The sequence below is a fragment of the Camelus dromedarius genome, chromosome 24 (genome assembly GCF_036321535.1).
Source record: "Camelus dromedarius isolate mCamDro1 chromosome 24, mCamDro1.pat, whole genome shotgun sequence".
NCBI lineage: Eukaryota > Metazoa > Chordata > Mammalia > Artiodactyla > Camelidae > Camelus > Camelus dromedarius.
In genome coordinates, this window is record NC_087459.1 from 27886303 (window position 1) to 27903753 (window position 17451).

The following is a 17451-nucleotide window of genomic DNA, read 5'->3' on the forward strand; positions in this document are numbered from 1 at the left end:
CTTAGCCTGGATAAGGATGTCTCAGACCCAACGGAGCCCGCAGCGTTCTGAGCACGTGCCAAAGTGCGCCCACAGTTGAGCACACGGAAGGAGCTTCCGGGTTTACGCATGCGCGGAGCCTCTCGCAAGCTTTTCTCGCGCCTGCGCAAGACCCTCCAATCCAATAGGGGGCAATAAACCGGTTCTCACACAGGTTTGGCACCGCCAGCGGAACCCGGAAGCAGCCGCTAACCCGGAAGTTGTTGGTTTGTAGGGTTTTGGTGGCGGTGGTGGCGGCAACTGTGGCTTTGGAGGCGGCTGCGGCGCTAGGATGAACGCACCTCCCGCCTTCGAGTCGTTCTTGCTCTTCGAGGGCGAGAAGAAGTAAGTGGAACCGGCCTGGGCAGGGGAGAGTCGTGGGCCCTTGACGATCAGCGCCCGAGGATTCTGGGGCTTCTGTGCCAGTCCTTTGCCGGGGAAGGGGCGGGGGTGGTTACAGAATACAGAAGCAGCCTTTGCTTGAGCGTCGGCTCGGCCGAGCACTTCGTACCTGTGTCTGCTGTGGTGAGTCTCCCCGTTTTGCCAATGAGGAAACCGAGGCTCAGAGAGGTTAAGTAACTCCCCCAAGCGCACAAAAAGTGGCCAGTCTATATTCAAACCCAGGAAATCTGGCTCCAAAGACCTTTTCCTCTGAGATCCGGTGGTCCCCTCTTTCGTCTTCCCTCTTGCCACTTTTATTCTCCTTGCTGTAGCCAGAGTGATGGTTCTCAGACTCATAGCGAATCTATATTCGTCGTTGTAAAACCTGCAGTGACTCCTCATTGCCTGCAGGTGAAGGGAAATGTAGTCTAGTGCGCAGACAACCTTCGCTTGGCTCCTGGATCCCCCGCCTAAGGTCTCTGTCTTTGGCCTAGTAACTTAACCTGCCTGAGGCCCACTTCCTCATCCGGAGGAAATTAAATCACAGGATTGTCTGTAAGGGGAGATTAAACGAGGTAATTTATGTAAAGTGCTTAGTCCAGGGCTCAGCACAAAGGAGACCGTCTGAAACGTTGGCTTTTCCTTCTCTTAACTGCCTGGTATGCAGAGCTCTGTGGTCTAGCCCTTGCGAGCCACTTCAGTCTTCCTTGAGTACAGTCGTCCTTAACTGGGGGCCATTTTGCCCCGCAGGAGACTTAAGTAATGCTTGCAAACATTTTTGGTTGTCATAAAGGGGTTGCTCCTGGCATCTAATGGGTAGAGCCCAGGGCTGCTGTTAATATACACTATATACCAGACAGCCCCCTACAAAAAAGGATTATCTGGCCTAAAATTGTCAGTGGTGCTAAGGTTGAGAAGCTCTGCTTTAGGGAAAAGGAGGAATCCAGAGAAGGTGAGAGTCCCACAGAACCAGATGTGACTGGGTTTGGGGTAGCCACACTGCTACTGAGTCAGAGAGGTCTATTACGGGATGAAGAGATGGGGAAAGACTACCAGGAGGAGGTGGGACCTGAGCCTGCCTTGAAGGGCAGGGTTTAGACTCAGGGGAGGAGGGAAGCCCCTGCCCTCCATCTGTCGCCTCTGCCTTTTCCTAGGATCACCATTAACAAGGACACCAAGGTACCCAATGCCTGTTTGTTCACCATCAACAAAGAAGACCACACGCTGGGAAACATTATTAAATCGTAAGTTCCACATCAAAGGCTTTTGGGAGGTTGTGTTTAATGTGGCTCTTTTGAGGCCAAGTACAAGTTCCAGAAAATACTCTCAAGTGTCTCTGAGCTCCAGGAAGCCCTTCTGGGTGCTGGCTGTGAGAATTCACACATCCCAGTACCTCTTCTTCAAAATGACGCTGACCCACATCTGTTCTCATAGGCACTCTTCTGTGTTGGCTCATTATCTGACTAAAGTTAAGTGAAGGTGCAGCAAGCCACAGAAAAGGGGATCTGCACGGGGCTCTGTGCTCACGAGCATGGATAAGCAGTCAGGGTTGCTTCCCACTCACCCCACCCCCATTTGTGGCAGTGATCTCAGTGACACCTGGCATTCTGAAATGTGCCAGAGAGTGTAACTTCATAGAATAAGGGAAGGAAATGGAAGAGGGGCTCTGTAGTCACCCCGTGTCCTGATGGGCACCTGACATTGGTTGGTGGGTGTTGTTTTGCACCAGTGAAGTCCTGGCCAGGCAGGTGGTCAGCGATGTGATTGCCTCTCTGGCCCAAGGACTTGTCATTCCGCTGCTGAGATGTGCCATCAGCAAAGCCATACCTTTCCCAGGTTTGCATGTTTGAGGCCGTGGACAGGAGCCTGCCCGGTCTCCTGCTGTGAGTAGGAGGTGGGGTTGCCCATCTGATACCTGGATGACTCTGCCCAGAGCCCAGCCAGTGGTGCACCTAGGCTCTCCTGGGCCCCTGCTGCCCCAACACTGTGTGAGCCCAGTGTCCCCACCTGTGCCAGGGCTCTCCCACTCTGTGTTCACACTTGACAGAGCTGCTCTGGAGAAAACCCACAGGTGCCCAGGGCACAACTCACAACACAGGCTTCACTTCACCATGGCCTCCCAGACCAGGACCCCTGTGTGCGGACGGCAGCGGTCCGCCTGCATCACCCAGAGCACTTCCATTTCCATTTCCTTAACTGCTCAGAGCCCGGGGCCTCCTCCCCCTGCTGCCTTTACTGCCGTGCCAGATGCTCTTTTGGGGCTGGGAATGGGGTTTGTGTTCTGGTTTACTGAACACTGGCTGGATTTTTATTGCCCAAGGAGGTCTCTTTGGGGGCGTTGCAGGGTCCCTGATGTCCCCTGAGGGAAGTTTGCTGGAAACCCTGTTTGCTAGAGAGGGTCATTGGTCTCATGGATGCAGGAATGTGTAGGCAGGGAGTCCCCACATGGTATTCTTCAGTGTCTTTTACTTGAGGATGGAGTGGGGGGCAAACAACTGAACATCAAAAGTAGTTGCATTTGCTTACAGGCTCCCACCTACCAGGTAGACTCCTTGGTTAGAATGCCTGGTCAGCCACAAGGGACCAGAGCCACAGGGGCACTAGGCTCACCGCCCTCCCTCACCCTGCCCATCCCTGTATCTCAGACAGTTGCTGAAGGACCCACAGGTGCTATTTGCTGGCTACAAAGTCCCCCACCCCTTGGAGCACAAGATCATCATCCGCGTGCAGACCACCCCGGACTACAGCCCCCAGGAGGCCTTCACCAACGCCATCACAGACCTCATCAGCGAGCTCTCCCTGCTGGAAGAGCGATTCCGGGTGAGGGGCTGGACATGCCGCTGTGGTCGGGGGAGAGGTCGGTCTGGGCGCAGCCTGTATGCCCACACCTAGGTTGACCTCTGGGGTGTGTCCTCTGACTTGTTTGGGGTGGCGGGGAGCGAGTGAGAGGGGTGGAGGTGGTGACAGGAGGGATGACCACCCCAGCGTCCAGGAAGCATGGGGTAAGGGGTTACGAAGTTAAGGCCTGGGCCCTGCTGTCCACATCATTGCAGGGTTGGCCACACCTGTTCATGCAACAGGCTTCTAAGTCTAGACAGTTTAGAGTGGGAACGATCCATGGCTTGTCAGATTTCACCAGGAAGCACCCCTGCTCCACCTGATTCCCGTCCCAGGCAGCAGGCCCTGTGCTACAGAGAAGTAGTGGGGTGGGTAGGACTGGCTGCCGAGCGCCTGGATCTGTATGGGGCCCCGGTTCAGTTCGTGGCTATGCTCTGGGGAAGGGAGTGGTGGTGGTTTCCTGACAGACCTTGGTCAGGGATGCAGGGGCTGCGTTTCTGACATCCTCACCAAAGCCGTTCCAGCTAAAGGTGCCACCTCCTTCCTCTCCTTCAGGTGGCCATCAAAGACAAGCAAGAAGGAATTGAATAACGGGCTGGAAGGAGTCTTGCTCAGCCAGTTCCTACCCTGCACGCAGCCCTTCTCCAGGCACTAAGTGGACAAGAGCACGTCCTCCGGCTGTGGGCCTCCTTGTGGCGATTCCAGTGAGCCCCTCGCCCCCAACACTGGTGTGTCCTGCACAGAGTCTGTTTTATCTTGCTAATAAAGTATGGCTGGAAAAGACCCAGATGTGGATGGAAGCAGAGGCGACTTCATCGCAGATGGACTGTCAATTTGGTGGAGGTAGAGGTGATGGGGTGGCCATCTGAAGCAGAAGGCAACTGAAAACCCACGTGCTTCTGGGAATCTCTGCTCTAGAAGCCCCAGCTGCCACGTCTGCCTGACTTACTCAGTGTAGGGGCACCAGGTGGGGCCCACAAACAGTTCTCAGCCCTCTTATATAGTAGGGTTTAATAAAAGTATTCACCAATAATTAGATCCCTGTCATTACCCCCAAAGCTGAATAAGTTAAGTTGTGTCCCTGGTGCTTTGCAAGAGGCAGGTGCTCCCGCACAGTCAAGGCTGGTTTCTCCTCCAGATGGCGACAATGTTGGAGTCCGTCAGAGCGGTGAGGTAGGTGAAGGTGGAGTTGGCCACTACCATGTTCACCATAGTCCTGGTCACTGTCTGGCCCAGGGCCTGGGGCTGGGGCCACTTAAGGATCTGATGGGAAGACAGAGGGGGCTGGGCTCCTGCTTCTTGATCCAGGCCCCTCTGCCGCACCCGCCCCATCGGGGGAGAGGTGCGAGCCGTGCATACCTGCGTGGGGGGCTGTGGGGCTGCGAGCAGTGGAGGCTGCTGCGCTAGGATGTGCCGGACATCGTAGAGCCACACGTTGCCCTCCTCATCCCCACAGAGCACAGTCCCCTCATCTGCCAGGACAGAGATTGGAATCTAAGGTGGGGCAGAGCTCCCAGAGGTGGGGCGGGGATGGGGCAGGTGGGCGACTCACCAGGACAGGTGCTGAGTGAGAAGTAGGCCAGCTCGGTGAGCGACCACTGCAGCTGAGCCAGGACCACCACCGCCACCGTGGACTGGCTGCCCCGGCTCCCCCATGTCTGGCTCCAGCTCCACAGGCAGATGGTGCCCAGGCCACTCCCCTTGGAGGCTGTTGGAAGAGTGAAGAACGGAGCCTGGCAATTCCTCTCCCACAGTGGGGACCCCTCAGAAGCCCTTGGACCTAAACCCCAGCCCATGGAGAAGTGACCCCCCCGGAAGGCCTGACCACGGCCCATCTGGGTCCCAGGAGGCCAGCCTGTCCCCTAAGCAGGGCTCACTCACCCACGACATCCTCATTAACAAACGCCAGCCCATCTACTCTCCGTCCAGATGCCTCAGAGCCCTCAGAGAAGACAAACTCCACTTCACACACCCTGCGGGGCAACAGAAGATGCTGGTCAGCTAAGAAGGCTGCACAAACAAAAAGCTGCTCACTCATTCAAATATCCACTGGGCACTTATTCTGGGCCTGCCTTCTGTTCCAGGCCCTGGAAGGGGGAGCCCGCGCCTGAGTGTACTGAGTGACAGGTGGTGGGATCTTAGAAGCATGAGGGGCTAGTTTTTCTGGGATAGGGGTAGGGGTGTGGCCAGGAAGAGTTCTGGAATGAGGCAGTGCCTCTGGGGCTGACCGAGATGAGCAGTTCCCCAGGAAGGCAGGCAGGTGTTTCTAGGCTGAGGGCTGGAGGCCTGAGAAGGGAGAAATTGGGGAGGGGTCTGCTCTGACCCTGAAGACAGTGGGGAGTGGCTGCTGAATGCTTCCAAGCTGAATAGTGTGTCTGGGGTCACACTGCTTAGAAAGGCTAGCCAGCAGCTGCCCGGAGTCCTGGAGAGGCTACCTGGGGTCAGAAAGGCAGCCGAGTACCAACCATGAGAAGCAGACACATGTAAGATGTGGGGGAGAAGCCACTGGACTTGGGCACCAGGCAGACATGAGTGTGCAGGGAGGGAGGAGGCGGGTCCAGGGCTGAACTCCCCTGTGTGGCACGGGGCCCCACCAACACCTGGCTTGATAGCTGCCACAGTCTGTGCTAAGGCATTGTGACAAGTTACAAGTCCCTCCAGCCACCCACCCTAAAATCCTTCCCAGGCTATTCCCTGCTCTTTGGATAAAATTCAAGATCTTACCATGGCCCACAGAGCTGGTGTCCCCTGGCCCAGGCAGCTTTGCCAACTTGCCCTGTGCCATTCCCTATGGTTTTCCAAGCTGCTGCCAGAGCTCCCTGGTCAGTCAGCTCTCCCCGCCACTGGCCCTTTGCACATGCTGTTCCCTCTGTGTGAGCACCTTCCCTCCCTCTGCCCGCCTGATTCCCTCACAGGGCTGACATAGAGAGGATAAGCCTGAGGACCTGTCTGTCCGCCACCAGTCACCTCAGAGTCCCCTCGGCCTCCCTGCTCCCCTCAGAGCACCTTACTTTCCTTCATAGTTGACATCAATCACACTTTGTGGCATTTTAATGCCTGTCTTCCAGACTAGGCTGTGGGCCCCATGAGGGTACCCCCTGCCAAGCACTGTCTGAGGCCTTCCGGTGGTTCGGATGAGCCGCAAGCCTCAACCTGGCCTTTCCGGGGCCTCGTTCCTGCCCAGGCACTGTTCCCTTCCCCTCCACTAGCCCTGGGATGTGAGTTACTGTCTCCACTTCACAGATGAGGAAATCACATTGGACAGAGGAAAGTCATATCGTGGGTGAGTGGGAGGACCCAGGCAGAAGTGAAGGCCCGGGTTGAAAGGGAGGTGATCACAGCCCAGGAGGCAACAGACCAGCCCAGGGGCCCTTCCCCGAGAGACGAGCAGGAGGTGGGAACAGGACAGCTCTCTGAAGAGGCCCCTGAAAACAGCCCCCAGGACAGGGGGCGTGGTTTGGCACAACCCCTGGCAGGTGTCCCTGGGGAAACACACCTGGACTGGCAGCCATCCAGCTCCAAGGATTGGCTTTCAAGGCATCCCTGCCTGTTCTCACCTCCTCTTTTGAGGCTGGTCCAGCCGCACGTCCCAGCAGCAGCAGCCACCCTCACAGCCGGCCAGCAGGTAGGTATCTGGGCAGGAGGCGACGGGGCAGAGGCGCAGGGCGATGGAGGTGGCATCCAGTGTAAGCAGCTGGCTGCCGGCCGGTGAGGGAGAACGTGAAACCACAGACTCAGGTGTCCACCTGCCCCAGTGGCCAGTGCCCCTGCCCCCACCTCCCAAGCCCTGCCTCAAAGCATCACCTGGCCTGGAATTCGTAATCATGGTTGGGCACCCCGATGTCCCAGAGGATGATCCGCTTGTCATAGGAGGCCGCTGAGAAGGGGATGGGAAGGAGAGACGTGGCCCTGAGGAGGCCCTGCTCCCTCCTGCAGCTGCATCCCAGGCTGAGACTGTGGTCCCAGGGCAGGGAGGGAGGGCGGGCCACGGCTGGGAGACAGAAGACTCCGGGGCCTATCATCCTTATCTTGCTCTAACCTAACGTGCCCCAGACCAGGCAGCCATGTCTCGCAGGCCTCTGCTCAGGTATCACCCTTGCTGGGCTGGCTCGCCACACCTGGAGAGCCGGGGTAACCACCCAGCTCACAGACAGAGTGGCCCAGCTTGCTGGGAACCTCCAAGGCCACAGAGCAGGTTTTGGGGAAAGACAGAATCAGTCAGTCGTCCATGAAGCCATGTTGCTTCTACCAGCCTGAGTCAAACTCAGAGCCTGGCGTGAGGCCCGCCAGCCACAGGAGCTGCCTGCCACCCCAGGGAGGGAGCCTTGAGGCGTCCGGCTGCAGATCACAGGTGCTGAGGGAGCCCTGGGGGTGCAGGGAGAGGGTCTTACTGAAGAGGTGGGTCTCATGGGTGGGGCTGAAGCAGAGGGTGGCGATGGCCTTCTTGTGGGCCCGGATGACCCCACAGCAGAAGCCAGCACGCACGTGCAGCAGCCGGACCAAGCCACGCAGGCCAGCAGCTGCCAGCACGCTCCAGCGCTTCTTGTGGCCAGCCTGTGTGACCACCATCAGGGCCGTCCAGGCCACTGAGAAGAACTCCTGGGGAGGGGAGGGGAGCGGTCACGCATGTGCATGTGCCTGCAGGGCCAGGCCAGGGAAACTGTGGCCTGGCGTCAAAGAAAAGGGCCACCTGGTGAACAGGTGGCAGAGTCTGGACTGCGACCCCAGCACTCCTGCCCCTGGGAGCTGAGGCTCCGCTGGACACCCTGCCGGCACGGGGCCCCGGAACTCACCTCACCAGGCGCCTTGTATTTGTGCAGCACCATGCCCGTCTGGCAGTCGATCACACACACGGCCTCCCCGCCACACGTGGCCACGGTCTGGGAAGTGGCCCCTGCCTGCCCTGTTTTGAGGGGTCAGCCTGGTGAAACGTCCTCTGTAAGGTTCCCCACTGCAGCTCCGCCTCCTGCCCTTGATGACACTTTTCAAGCTCTCTGTTCCTCCTGCCCCCGAATCCCCCATCCACCCAGGCCACCCCCTTCAGCTGGCATCCCCAGGCCCCCTGCCCAGGATGCTTGTTCTGATTGTTCCCTGTGGCCCTTGCCCTGCCTGCCCACCAAGGGTGTACCCTCCTCCCAGGCCGGCTCGAAGGCGCAGGCCCAGAGCTGGGTGTCCAGGTCCTGAGGACTGTTGTTCTTGCTGTGGCATTGCAGGAAGTGCAGGGGCTCCAGCTGCAGGGCAGGCTGTGGGGGAAGGGGGGGGTCACAGCGGTCCCAGCCCTTGCTCCCGCCACACACTCCCTTCCACCCTGCTAGCTTACCTGGCTGCCATCAGGGCCCATGGGGCTGCCCTCCACCTGGGCCAACGGGGAGGTGCACACCCGCTTGTTGGGAGAGAGGCTGAGTGGGACATCGCCCAGCCGTTTCGAGGCCACTGGCCTGATCTGTGGAAGGGGCAGGGGGACAGGCAGGCAGGTTGAGGGCCTGGTGACCATGGGCCCATCTGCCCAGGACTTCCTTCCTCCCCATCAGAGGCTGGACTGTGCCCTCCCACGAGTACAGGAGGCAAGGGCTGGCCTAGGGTCAGAAGTAACCAGCTCAGGGATTGGAGGCCATTTCCTGGGCTCATTTCCACGACACTTGCTTCCCTGCTGCCTCCCTGGGCAGGAAGGGCCATAGCAGGCCCTGGGAGCTCCCCGGAACTCACCCTGGGTTCCAGTGTAGCTGTAACTTGGGGGGGCTTCTCTGGGACGTCAGCCTCATGCACCTGAGCCCTACCAGAGGCCACCAGTTCCTCAGAGATCATCCGCACCTAGGTGGGGCCAGGCCATCAGGAAGCTGGGCACAGTCCCGGGGGCCTCTAGCCCCTGCCCAGACTCCTAGTCAGAGGGTGCTTTCCGAGTTGGCAAAGAGCATTTCCAGCCAGCAGGGCTGCCCTCCCTGACCTGCCCCACTCCCCATATCCCCTTGTGGCCAGAGTCTTCCACGGTGGCTCAGGCTGCAGGAACCAGGGAGGAGCTGTGAGAACCGACTCCCAGCACAGCAGGCTGAGGACATACCCGCCACTGGGTGAAGTCGCTGAGAGAGTCGGGCCCGTAGCGGACATCCCGGACAGCAGACTTCACAAAGTCTGCCTGGGCCTTTTCCGCCCCCTCCTCTGGGCTCAGTGCGGCCATGAACTTCTCCCAGTGAGCTGTAACCTGGCATGAAAGGGACCAGATTCAGGCCCAGCCCACCCCAGCTCTCCTGGACCCTCCATGGCACCTCTGCCTCCAATCTCATGGCCAGAGGTTATCTCAACCTCACCTCCTGGAAGCCTCCCTGAACCACAGACTCCTTAGCTGCAAGTGGTACAAACCCAAGCAACACACAAAGAGAAACTGCCCCAGAAGGGAGGAGCTGGCCCAGAGTTAAGTCACCAAGAAAGTGTCCCAGCCTTCCCTGCCAGGCCCTGCCTGCACACGCAGAGGGTAGGACCTCCAAGAACAAGAGGCCAAGCACCACAGCCAGGCTCAGAGTAACAGGTCAGGCTAGGGGCTCAGGGCTGCTCACAGTTGGGGCAGAGAGCCCCTGTAACCCCCGTTAGTGTCCTCCAAATGTCTAATTCTGTCACTTGCTCCTGGAGGCCCCTGAATGCTCACCAGCAACACCTCCCTGCCCCTTACCCTGATGGTCAACTCCCGGTTCAAGTTCTCCACCTGAGAGCAAGTTGAGGAAGCATCCTTGCCGTTGACCTTACGGAGCTTGGGCAGGAGGAAGGAAACTTTCAGGTTGTCACTGACCTGGAGGATGAGAGAAGAGAGGCTTGGGGTCGCCCCAGCCTAGGGCTCAGGGGTTGCTGAGCCCCAGCCCACAGACTGCTGGCCCTGGATGTGGGGCCGCTGGGAGCCATCACTTACTGTCAGGAAGGGGTTGCCCTCCAAGCTGAGCTCCTCGAGCTGTGGGAACTGGCACAGCGCGGTGACATCACCCAGCTGGTTGTTGGCACAATGGAGGATGCGCAGGTGGGACAGGCCCAGGTTTGCGGGCAGCGTCTCCAGTTGGTTGTTGGAGAGGTCCAGCTCTTGCAGCTGCTTCAGGCGGCTCAGGAGCTTGGGGTCCAAGTGCTCTGAGAGCAGCTTCAGCCCTGATAGGCTGGGGAGGAGGCAGACAAGGAGGGTTCAGGGGGCAGGCAGGCCTCTCACCCCACACCTGTGGTAGCCAATGGCGCCTCCAAAGGCGTTTTCACTTGACATGTCTTGCTCATGCGGAGCCTCTCCTCCAAATCCCCCCCACCTTATTTTAATTTTGTAACTATTTTAGAACTCGGGGGAGCTGGCCTCCTCCAGGATGCTTTTCCTGATCCTCTAGGGGGGCTCCTCTGTGCTTTCCAGGTCCTCTGAAAATATCTCAACAGGTTGCTCCATACTTTTTCTGCAAGATTGTCTCCCTAGCAGCGCAGGCCCTTTTCTGGGGTAATGCCGCTCCGGGCCCATGGCCCAACTTATGGCGAGGACGGCGTTTGGCTCCAGTGATTAGAGACTCTGTGGAGCCAACAGGGCTATAACCGGGTCGACCAACGAAAAGAGAAGGGTCTCAGCCTATTTTCCCGACCATCCCGCGACCCAGGCCCGGGTGGCTGGCTGTGTGGCCCCGGCCCTTACTCCAGGCTCCGGATCTTTCCCAGCCGGTCGCTCTTGGGTCGCCCCCGCTGGATCAGCAGCCGCGCCGAGAGGGGGCCCATGGCGAGGAGGCGCGGCCCGCGTTGACCGGATCGGCGGCACTGGAGTCCTGGAGCTGGCGCCAGCGGCTGGCCGAGTCCAGGAGGTGGCGCCGCGCGAATCGGTCGGCGGCGACGACCGGAAGGAAGTATCCTGGAGGAGCTCATGCCCTGCTCTTGGACTACAACTCCCAGCGGCCCCCGCGGCCCCGCTCCTGCGCCCTGGGTGCCAGGACGCGGTAATGGCGGCTGCGGCGGTGGCGGCCCCTGAGGTCCTTCGGGAATGCGGCTGCAAGGGCATCCGGACCTGTCTGGTCTGCGAGCGCCAGCGCGGAGGTGACCCGCCCTGGCAGCACCCCCCGCAGGTGAGGGCTGGGAGAGAGGCCACACCTATAACTAACGCCATTCTTCATCCGGGGAAACTGAGGCCGGGGATGGCCCTGAAAGACGGGCTCCGGATCAAACCGTGTCAGTGGCCCTGGCCCTGGAGGCGTTGTGGGGAGAGGAGATGAGAGCTTTGAGGAGTGGGCTTTCAGTGGGGAAGGGGCTGAGACGAGGGTGCAGTCCGACCACAGCTCACCTCTGGAACCTGTCTGACAACAAACGTAGCCCCCATGTCTGGGGTTGAGAGCTTCAGGGGCCATGGGGAGACGACGTGGGGAGAGTAGAAGGTGCCGAAAACCAGGGCGAAGGGCCCCACGAGGCCTTAGACGAAAATGGGCAAAGAGGAAATTAATTCCAATGACTTAACGAAAAAGGACTCAGAGCCTCTTGAGTGGAGCAAGGGCGCTCCAGCTGGGGAATTGCTTGAGCCAAGGCCTGGGGAAGGTGAGTGATGCTTCAGACGACGGGGGGGTGAGTCCAGCCTACCTACTACTGTGGTCAAGTAGGCTGGACTGGTCCTGAGGGCCTTGGTGAGCTCTTGAGGGTTTTAAAGGAAGTTACATGTGAATTTTAGGAAGATCCTGGGAGCGGGAAGGAGGGATAGGAAGGAAAGGAGGCTGGGAAGCCAGTGGAAACTCAGTGTCCATGATAAAAGCTGGGAAGGTCCTGTGGAAAACAATGGCAGTTCCTCAGAAAATTAAAAGTAGAGCTACTCTGTGATCCAGCAATCCCACTCCTCGGTGTGTACCCAAAAGAATTGAAAGCAGGATCTTGAGACATCTGTACACCCATGTTCATAACAGAGTTACAACAGCTAAGAGGTGGAAGCAACCCAAGTGTCCACGGACAGATGAAAAGATGAACAAAATAGGGTCCATCCATACAATGGAATATTATCCAGTCTTAGAAAGGAAGGAAGAAAATTCTGACACAGGCTACAACAGGATGAACCCTGAGGACATTATGCTCGGTGAAGTAAGCCAGTCACAAAAAAGACAAATACTGTGTGATTCCACTTGTATGAGGTTCCTCCAGTGGTCAAAATCACAGAGACAGAGTAGAATGGTGGGTGCCAGTGGCAGGGAGGTGTTGTTTAACAGGTAGAGTTTTAGTTTTGCAAGATGAAAAAGTTCTGGAGACTGGTTGCACGACAATGTGGATATACTTAACACAGTGAACTATATGTTTAAAAAATGGCTAAGAAGGTAAATTTTATGTATACAATATATGTGGTTGTATATATTTTACTACAATTAAAAACTTAAAAAAAAAAAAAGTTTTTCAGGCCTTGCCAAAAGTCTGAACTGTGCCTGTGGGCAGGGGTGTGGAGGCTCAAGGCACCAAGGGGGTAGCATCTTCCTGACCTGACGGCTAAGGAACGAGTGAAATATGCAGGGTGACTCCTTACTTTTTGTGTGTCCCGCCAGGGGACAGAGGATGTGATGGTTCAGAGATAGGCGGGGGTGCTGGCAATGCCTGTAGAACATAAAGGGGAGGAAGCCGACTTCCTGGGGCAGGGGCCCCCTCAGACTGCAATGTAGGTCCGACAAAGTTATGGCCAACCTAACCAGAAGCTCTGGAGCAAAGGCTACCTGGTAGGCAGTCCCAGGTTGGGCAGAAATGGCCAGGCTCATGCTGGGTCACTGGCTGGAGGCTCAGGATGAAGGTGGCCTCTGCTGGAAACTGGAGGCAGCTCCTGAAGGCCCTGCCGCAGGAGGTCGTCAGCCCGAGCCCAGCACTCCTCAGGGGGGACTGGCAAGTTCTGCTCTTTATTGAAGGGAAACTCAGGCAGTGCCTGTGGCTTCCATAATGTAGATTGGGGCCCAGAGACACCCCCACTGTAGCCGGAAAGAGCTCCCAGCATGCGCTCCTCACCCCCTGAACACTCCTGGGGCCTTATTTCTCGAACTCCTGGTCAGGGCCAGTTACTTTCTCACAGTCCTCTCCTTTCATCCTCACCAGCCTGGAGAGGACAGAAGGTACCTCACAGCAACACAGGAGCCCTGTGGCCTTGAAGGCTGCTCCCCAGCTATGCAGCCTTGGGCTAGTTCCTTAACTGCTGAGCCTCAGTGGCCTCATCTGTAAAATGGAGAATGTAAGAATGGTTATGGGACACTTCCCTTTTACAGATGAGGGATGTAGGAAGTGGGGGAGCTGGGGGCCTTTCCCAGGAGGTGGCCCAGGCCAGGGGTCCCACCTCCCTCTAGACTCCAGCTGCCCTGTAAAGTGTGCAGGGAGGGTGAACTGCTGGGCGGGGGCTGTTCCTTGGGCTTACACGACCCCTGCCTTTCTTTTGCAGAAAACACACCGGTTCATTTACTATGCTGACACTGGCTGGGCCGTGGGGGCTGAGGAATCTGACTTTGAAGGCTGGGCCTTCCCCTTCCCAGGCGTGACACTGATTGAGGACTTCGTGACTCAGGAGGAAGAAGCCGAGATGGTGCAGCTGATGGACTGTGAACCCTGGAAGCTCTCACAGTCTGGGCGGAGGAAGCAGGTAGGCCAGCCCAGAGCTTGGGGAGGAGGGCTGGGCCAGCCAGAGAGGACAGTCGTGCCGCAGGGCCCTTTCAGGCTCCTGACCCTGGGGCCCCTTTGCCCCCCCTTCCTCTTAGTGCCCTCCTCTGCGGCCAACCCCCAGCCCCCAGGGCCGTTAGGGGCCAAGCAGCGGTGCCTCTGCCGCGGTGCCTGCGCTGTGCCCACGCCGCCGTCTCGCCTGTGCCCAGCTCCTCTCCCAGCCCCACGCAGCTGCATGCTGCATGCCGACCCCTCTTATGCGGCCTTGTGTCTCCTTAAGATAGGCTTGCCTCGACTGGACCTTTCCCACTGGCCTCCCAGCAAGTTCCATCTCTCTTGTCTCTGTAGCAGAACTTCTCAAAAGTTATTCTCTTTGATTCCTCTCCTCCTGCTCCCACTCGAAAACTGCTTCCACTGCTGACCCCCACGCCCTAAACCCAGAGGCCTGTTCTCGGGCTCAGTCCTTGGGCCTCCCCCGTCCTTCTCCAGACACTCCCTTGCTGGTTTTCGTGAGGCCCGGCTTCACACATCGGCGTGTTCAGGACTTTGTGTTCCTGTCTCCAGCACCCCCACGTCTCCTATTTGTCGGACCCTAAGCTGAGCTGTGGCCCTTCTCCCACAGCAGCGCCCCCATGCCGTGTCTCCTTGTCGGCAAGTTCCATCTTCCAGCTGCTCAGGCCAGAGACCGTGGATCTTTCCTGATTTCTCTGTCTCTCACTGGTGATTCCTGTCAGCTCTTTCTTTCTGAATCTGAGAACATACACCCCAGGCCACCGCCAGCACCTGCTGCAGGTGTGTCCTGCGCAGACCTCGCCCCTCCTCAGGCGGCTTCAGTAGGGAGCAAGTGACCCCACTGACATCTCGTCACTGCTCTGTTACAGACCCTTCAGGCCTCTCATCCCAACACTGCTGAGGGGTCCGTGTGGCCTGCAGGAGCCCGCGGGCCCTGGCGCTGAGCCATGCAGAGATGGAGAAAGACTGCCACCAGGTGGAGCCAGCCTCCAGCCTCTGCTGGAGGGGGACCCCAGGGGGCCGTGGTCGGCAAATAGATGCGCCCCTCTTTTACCCTTCGGGCCACAGATCTGAGGTGAATTCTACAAGGCTCCCTCCTCCCAAATGTTTTTTGGTTTTGTTTCCTTTTTTAGATAGAAGCCACATACCATAAAATTCACCCATTTCAAGTGTATAATTCAGTGGCTTGGTTTTCAGTAAAGCCACAGTGTTGTGCAACCACCACCCACTGTCTAGTTCTGGAACATTCTCTTCACCCCAAAGGAAACTGGTACCTATTAGCAGTCATTCCCCATTCCGTCATCACCCAGCCACCACTAGTCTTCTTTCTGTCTCTGGGGATTTGCCTCTTCTGGACAGTCATATGAACAGGATTATGGAACATGCGACCCTCTGTGTAGGTGTCTTCCACTGAGTGTAACGCTTTTAGGGTTCGACACTTTGCAGCCTATGTCAAGGCTTTACTGCTTTTTGTGGCTGAATATTCCATTGTATGGATAGATGACTCTGTTCATCATTCATCCTTGGTGGACACTTTTTGGCTGTTGTGAACAGTGCTGTGAACATTCGAGTACAGATTTCTGCATGGGCTTGTGTTTTCAGTTCTCTTGGGTGTGAAGCTAGGAGTGGATCCGCTGCTAGGTCCTGTGGAAACTGTTCTCCCTTGTGGTCCTAAAGCCCAGTCATGCCCAGTGGTGGCCAGTTGGGTGGTGCTGCCTGGGGCTGGCCTTCCCTGCCTCGCTGCTCTTTCTTCCCGGGTCCCGACTCCTCCCGGGGACACTGCCTGCACACGGGTTTCTTGTCTCTAGCTCCACTTCCTGCAGTACCTGGGCTGAGACCTCCCCCTGACACTTCATATCTCCTTTCCCTCCTTTATTTTTCCCCTCAGCACTTACTGCCATCTGATGTTTGCTGTTCCTATTTATCTTCTTGGTGCCGGCCTCCTCCTGCTGGAATGTCAGATCCATGAAGTCAGAAATCTTTGCTCGTCTTGGTCACTGTGTTTGGATTCTTCAGCCCTGGTGTGTGATGCCATTTCTGTAAACTCAATCCCTCACTCCCTTTTTGTCCTCATCCTTCAGGACTACGGCCCCAAGGTCAACTTTCGGAAACAGAAGCTAAAGACCGCTGGCTTCCAAGGCCTCCCCAGCTTCAGCCGGGAGGTGGTGCGGAGAATGGGCCTCTACCCTGTCCTGGAGGACTTCTGGCCCGTGGAGCAGTGTAACCTGGACTACTGCCCAGAGCGGGGCTCGGCCATCGACCCCCACCTGGATGACGCCTGGCTGTGGGGGGAACGGCTGGTGAGCCTCAACCTGCTGTCCTCCACTGTGCTGTCCATGTCCCGGGAGGCACCCGGCAGCCTGCTGCTCTGCCTGGCCCCGTCCGGCTTCCCGGAGGCCCTGGTGGAAGGCGTGATGGCCCCCAGCAGGTCCGTCCTGTGCCAGGAGGTGGAGGTGGCCGTCCCCCTGCCCCGCCGCTCTCTGCTGGTGCTCACGGGAGCCGCGCGGCACCAGTGGAAGCACGCCATCCACCGCAGACACATCGAGGCCCGCCGCGTGAGCGCCACCTTCAGGGAGCTGTCAGCTGAGTTCGGTCCTGGTGGGAGGCAGCAAGAACTAGGGCGGGAACTCCTGCAAATCTCACTCTCCTTTGAGGGGAAACCCCTGTGAGCTGCCTCCCTGGGGACAGGAGCTGGTGCTGGGGCTGGCGGGGGCTGCTGGCTCCAGAGTGGACCATTCGCCAGGATTGAAGGGGCGCCAGGCGCAAGGGCCTTGTTTCCCTGATTAGGTTTTAAGAGGAGATGGCCTGACACTCTCGCCCCAAGCAGTGGGAGCCCTGCCTGCCAGCTGGCTTGATGGATTGGGCCTCCGGTTGGTTCTCTTTGGCCTGCATCCAGCCACTTATTTGAGTTGTTTGATTTCTCACATTTTGGGGGCAGTGGCATAACTTGACCTTAAAAAACATTGGTACCACTTCAGACCATTTTCTTTATCCGTCTCTGAATGGGGCTGTCCGACATCCCAGCCTGCAGGCCCTTCTTTAGGGTGTGTGCCGGGCTGGAGACCAGAGTTGGATTTGAGGTTATTGTTGTGTCAGGCGGCAGAGCTGGTGACAGCTTCTGTGTCAGGCTCTGCCCAGGTGTGCTTGACCCCATGGGGTGCGGGATGTGATGAGGACAGGGAAATCTGAGTCTGGTACCCACCCCTCCCCATGCTGTTAAAAACTGGGGTGGGGGGTCTCCTCAGCTCCTGGGACAGTGCAAGGTGGCTCCCTTTCTGGTGTCAGTGCTGTGTGGTGCTGACCTGCGTGGGCGGCTGCCCCGTGAGCAGGGGAGGAGCAGCCTGGGGAGGCTGAGGGTGGCGGTGCGCTCTGGGCCCGTGGCCCGCCCTCTCTCCTGCTGCTTATATGACAGTACACTCGGCTCATCAGCCACACGGTGGGGGCCGGACACGGGGGGCCAGGCCGCACCACAGCCTGGAGAGGTTCACAGCCCTGGGTTTCATGTCCCTCTGGCATGTTCTCAGCCGTGTCAGGTGTGGAGAGCTGCTGGCCACCGTGCCAAGTGGCACTGTGGCTGCCAAGCTGCCGGCCTGGTCTGGAGAGCCC

General features: G+C 58.1%; 3 protein-coding genes across 4 annotated transcripts; 2 read left to right on the forward strand and 1 right to left on the reverse strand.

The window, feature by feature from the left end:
• Positions 1-207: 207 nt before the first annotated feature.
• POLR2J (RNA polymerase II subunit J) lies at positions 208-4020 on the forward strand. The gene is made up of 4 exons (XM_010980723.3): positions 208-363; positions 1554-1643; positions 3045-3219; positions 3793-4020. The coding sequence occupies exons 1-4, from the start codon at positions 311-313 to the stop codon at positions 3826-3828; spliced, it is 354 nt and encodes a 117-aa protein (XP_010979025.1). The 5' UTR covers positions 208-310; the 3' UTR covers positions 3829-4020.
• Positions 4021-4231: 211 nt separating this feature from the next.
• On the reverse strand, positions 4232-11064 carry LRWD1 (leucine rich repeats and WD repeat domain containing 1). Of its 2 annotated transcripts, none has more exons than XM_031432675.2 (15): positions 10880-11064; positions 10136-10370; positions 9935-10018; positions 9296-9436; positions 8944-9048; positions 8558-8680; positions 8366-8480; positions 8031-8140; positions 7629-7836; positions 7042-7114; positions 6795-6935; positions 5119-5210; positions 4790-4945; positions 4597-4709; positions 4232-4500 (listed from the first exon to the last, which is right to left on the reverse strand). In XM_031432675.2, exons 1-15 carry the CDS (start codon positions 10957-10959, stop codon positions 4354-4356), a joined length of 1923 nt encoding a protein of 640 aa, XP_031288535.1. In that variant the 5' UTR covers positions 10960-11064; the 3' UTR covers positions 4232-4353. The 2 variants fall into 2 exon arrangements, with proteins under 2 accessions (XP_031288535.1, XP_031288534.1); XM_031432674.2 differs by having other exon boundaries at positions 9902-10018.
• Positions 11065-11143: 79 nt separating this feature from the next.
• ALKBH4 (alkB homolog 4, lysine demethylase) lies at positions 11144-16822 on the forward strand. Its single transcript, XM_031432676.2, has 3 exons — positions 11144-11300; positions 13619-13816; positions 15927-16822. The coding sequence occupies exons 1-3, from the start codon at positions 11178-11180 to the stop codon at positions 16512-16514; spliced, it is 909 nt and encodes a 302-aa protein (XP_031288536.1). The 5' UTR covers positions 11144-11177; the 3' UTR covers positions 16515-16822.
• The last annotated feature ends 629 nt before the right edge of the window (positions 16823-17451 follow it).

What these genes read in the sequence shown, in the direction of transcription:
- ALKBH4 (XM_031432676.2), top strand. Translation starts at nt 11,178, where the DNA reads ATGGCGGCTGCGGCGGTGGCGGCCCCTGAGGTCCTTCGGGAATGCGGC. An exon ending in CCTGGCAGCACCCCCCGCAG is followed by an intron (nt 11,301 to 13,618) that starts GTGAGGGCTGGG and finishes TTTCTTTTGCAG; the next exon opens with AAAACACACCGGTTCATTTA. An exon ending in AGTCTGGGCGGAGGAAGCAG is followed by an intron (nt 13,817 to 15,926) that starts GTAGGCCAGCCC and finishes CTCATCCTTCAG; the next exon opens with GACTACGGCCCCAAGGTCAA.
- LRWD1 (XM_031432674.2), bottom strand. Translation starts at nt 10,959, where the DNA reads ATGGGCCCCCTCTCGGCGCGGCTGCTGATCCAGCGGGGGCGACCCAAG. An exon ending in CGAGCCGGCCTGGGAGGAGG is followed by an intron (nt 8,141 to 8,365) that starts GTACACCCTTGG and finishes CCCTCAAAACAG; the next exon opens with GGCAGGCAGGGGCCACTTCC. An exon ending in GACCAGCCTCAAAAGAGGAG is followed by an intron (nt 5,211 to 6,794) that starts GTGAGAACAGGC and finishes GTTGCCCCGCAG; the next exon opens with GGTGTGTGAAGTGGAGTTTG.
- POLR2J (XM_010980723.3), top strand. Translation starts at nt 311, where the DNA reads ATGAACGCACCTCCCGCCTTCGAGTCGTTCTTGCTCTTCGAGGGCGAG. An exon ending in CTCTTCGAGGGCGAGAAGAA is followed by an intron (nt 364 to 1,553) that starts GTAAGTGGAACC and finishes GCCTTTTCCTAG; the next exon opens with GATCACCATTAACAAGGACA. An exon ending in CTGGGAAACATTATTAAATC is followed by an intron (nt 1,644 to 3,044) that starts GTAAGTTCCACA and finishes CCTGTATCTCAG; the next exon opens with ACAGTTGCTGAAGGACCCAC.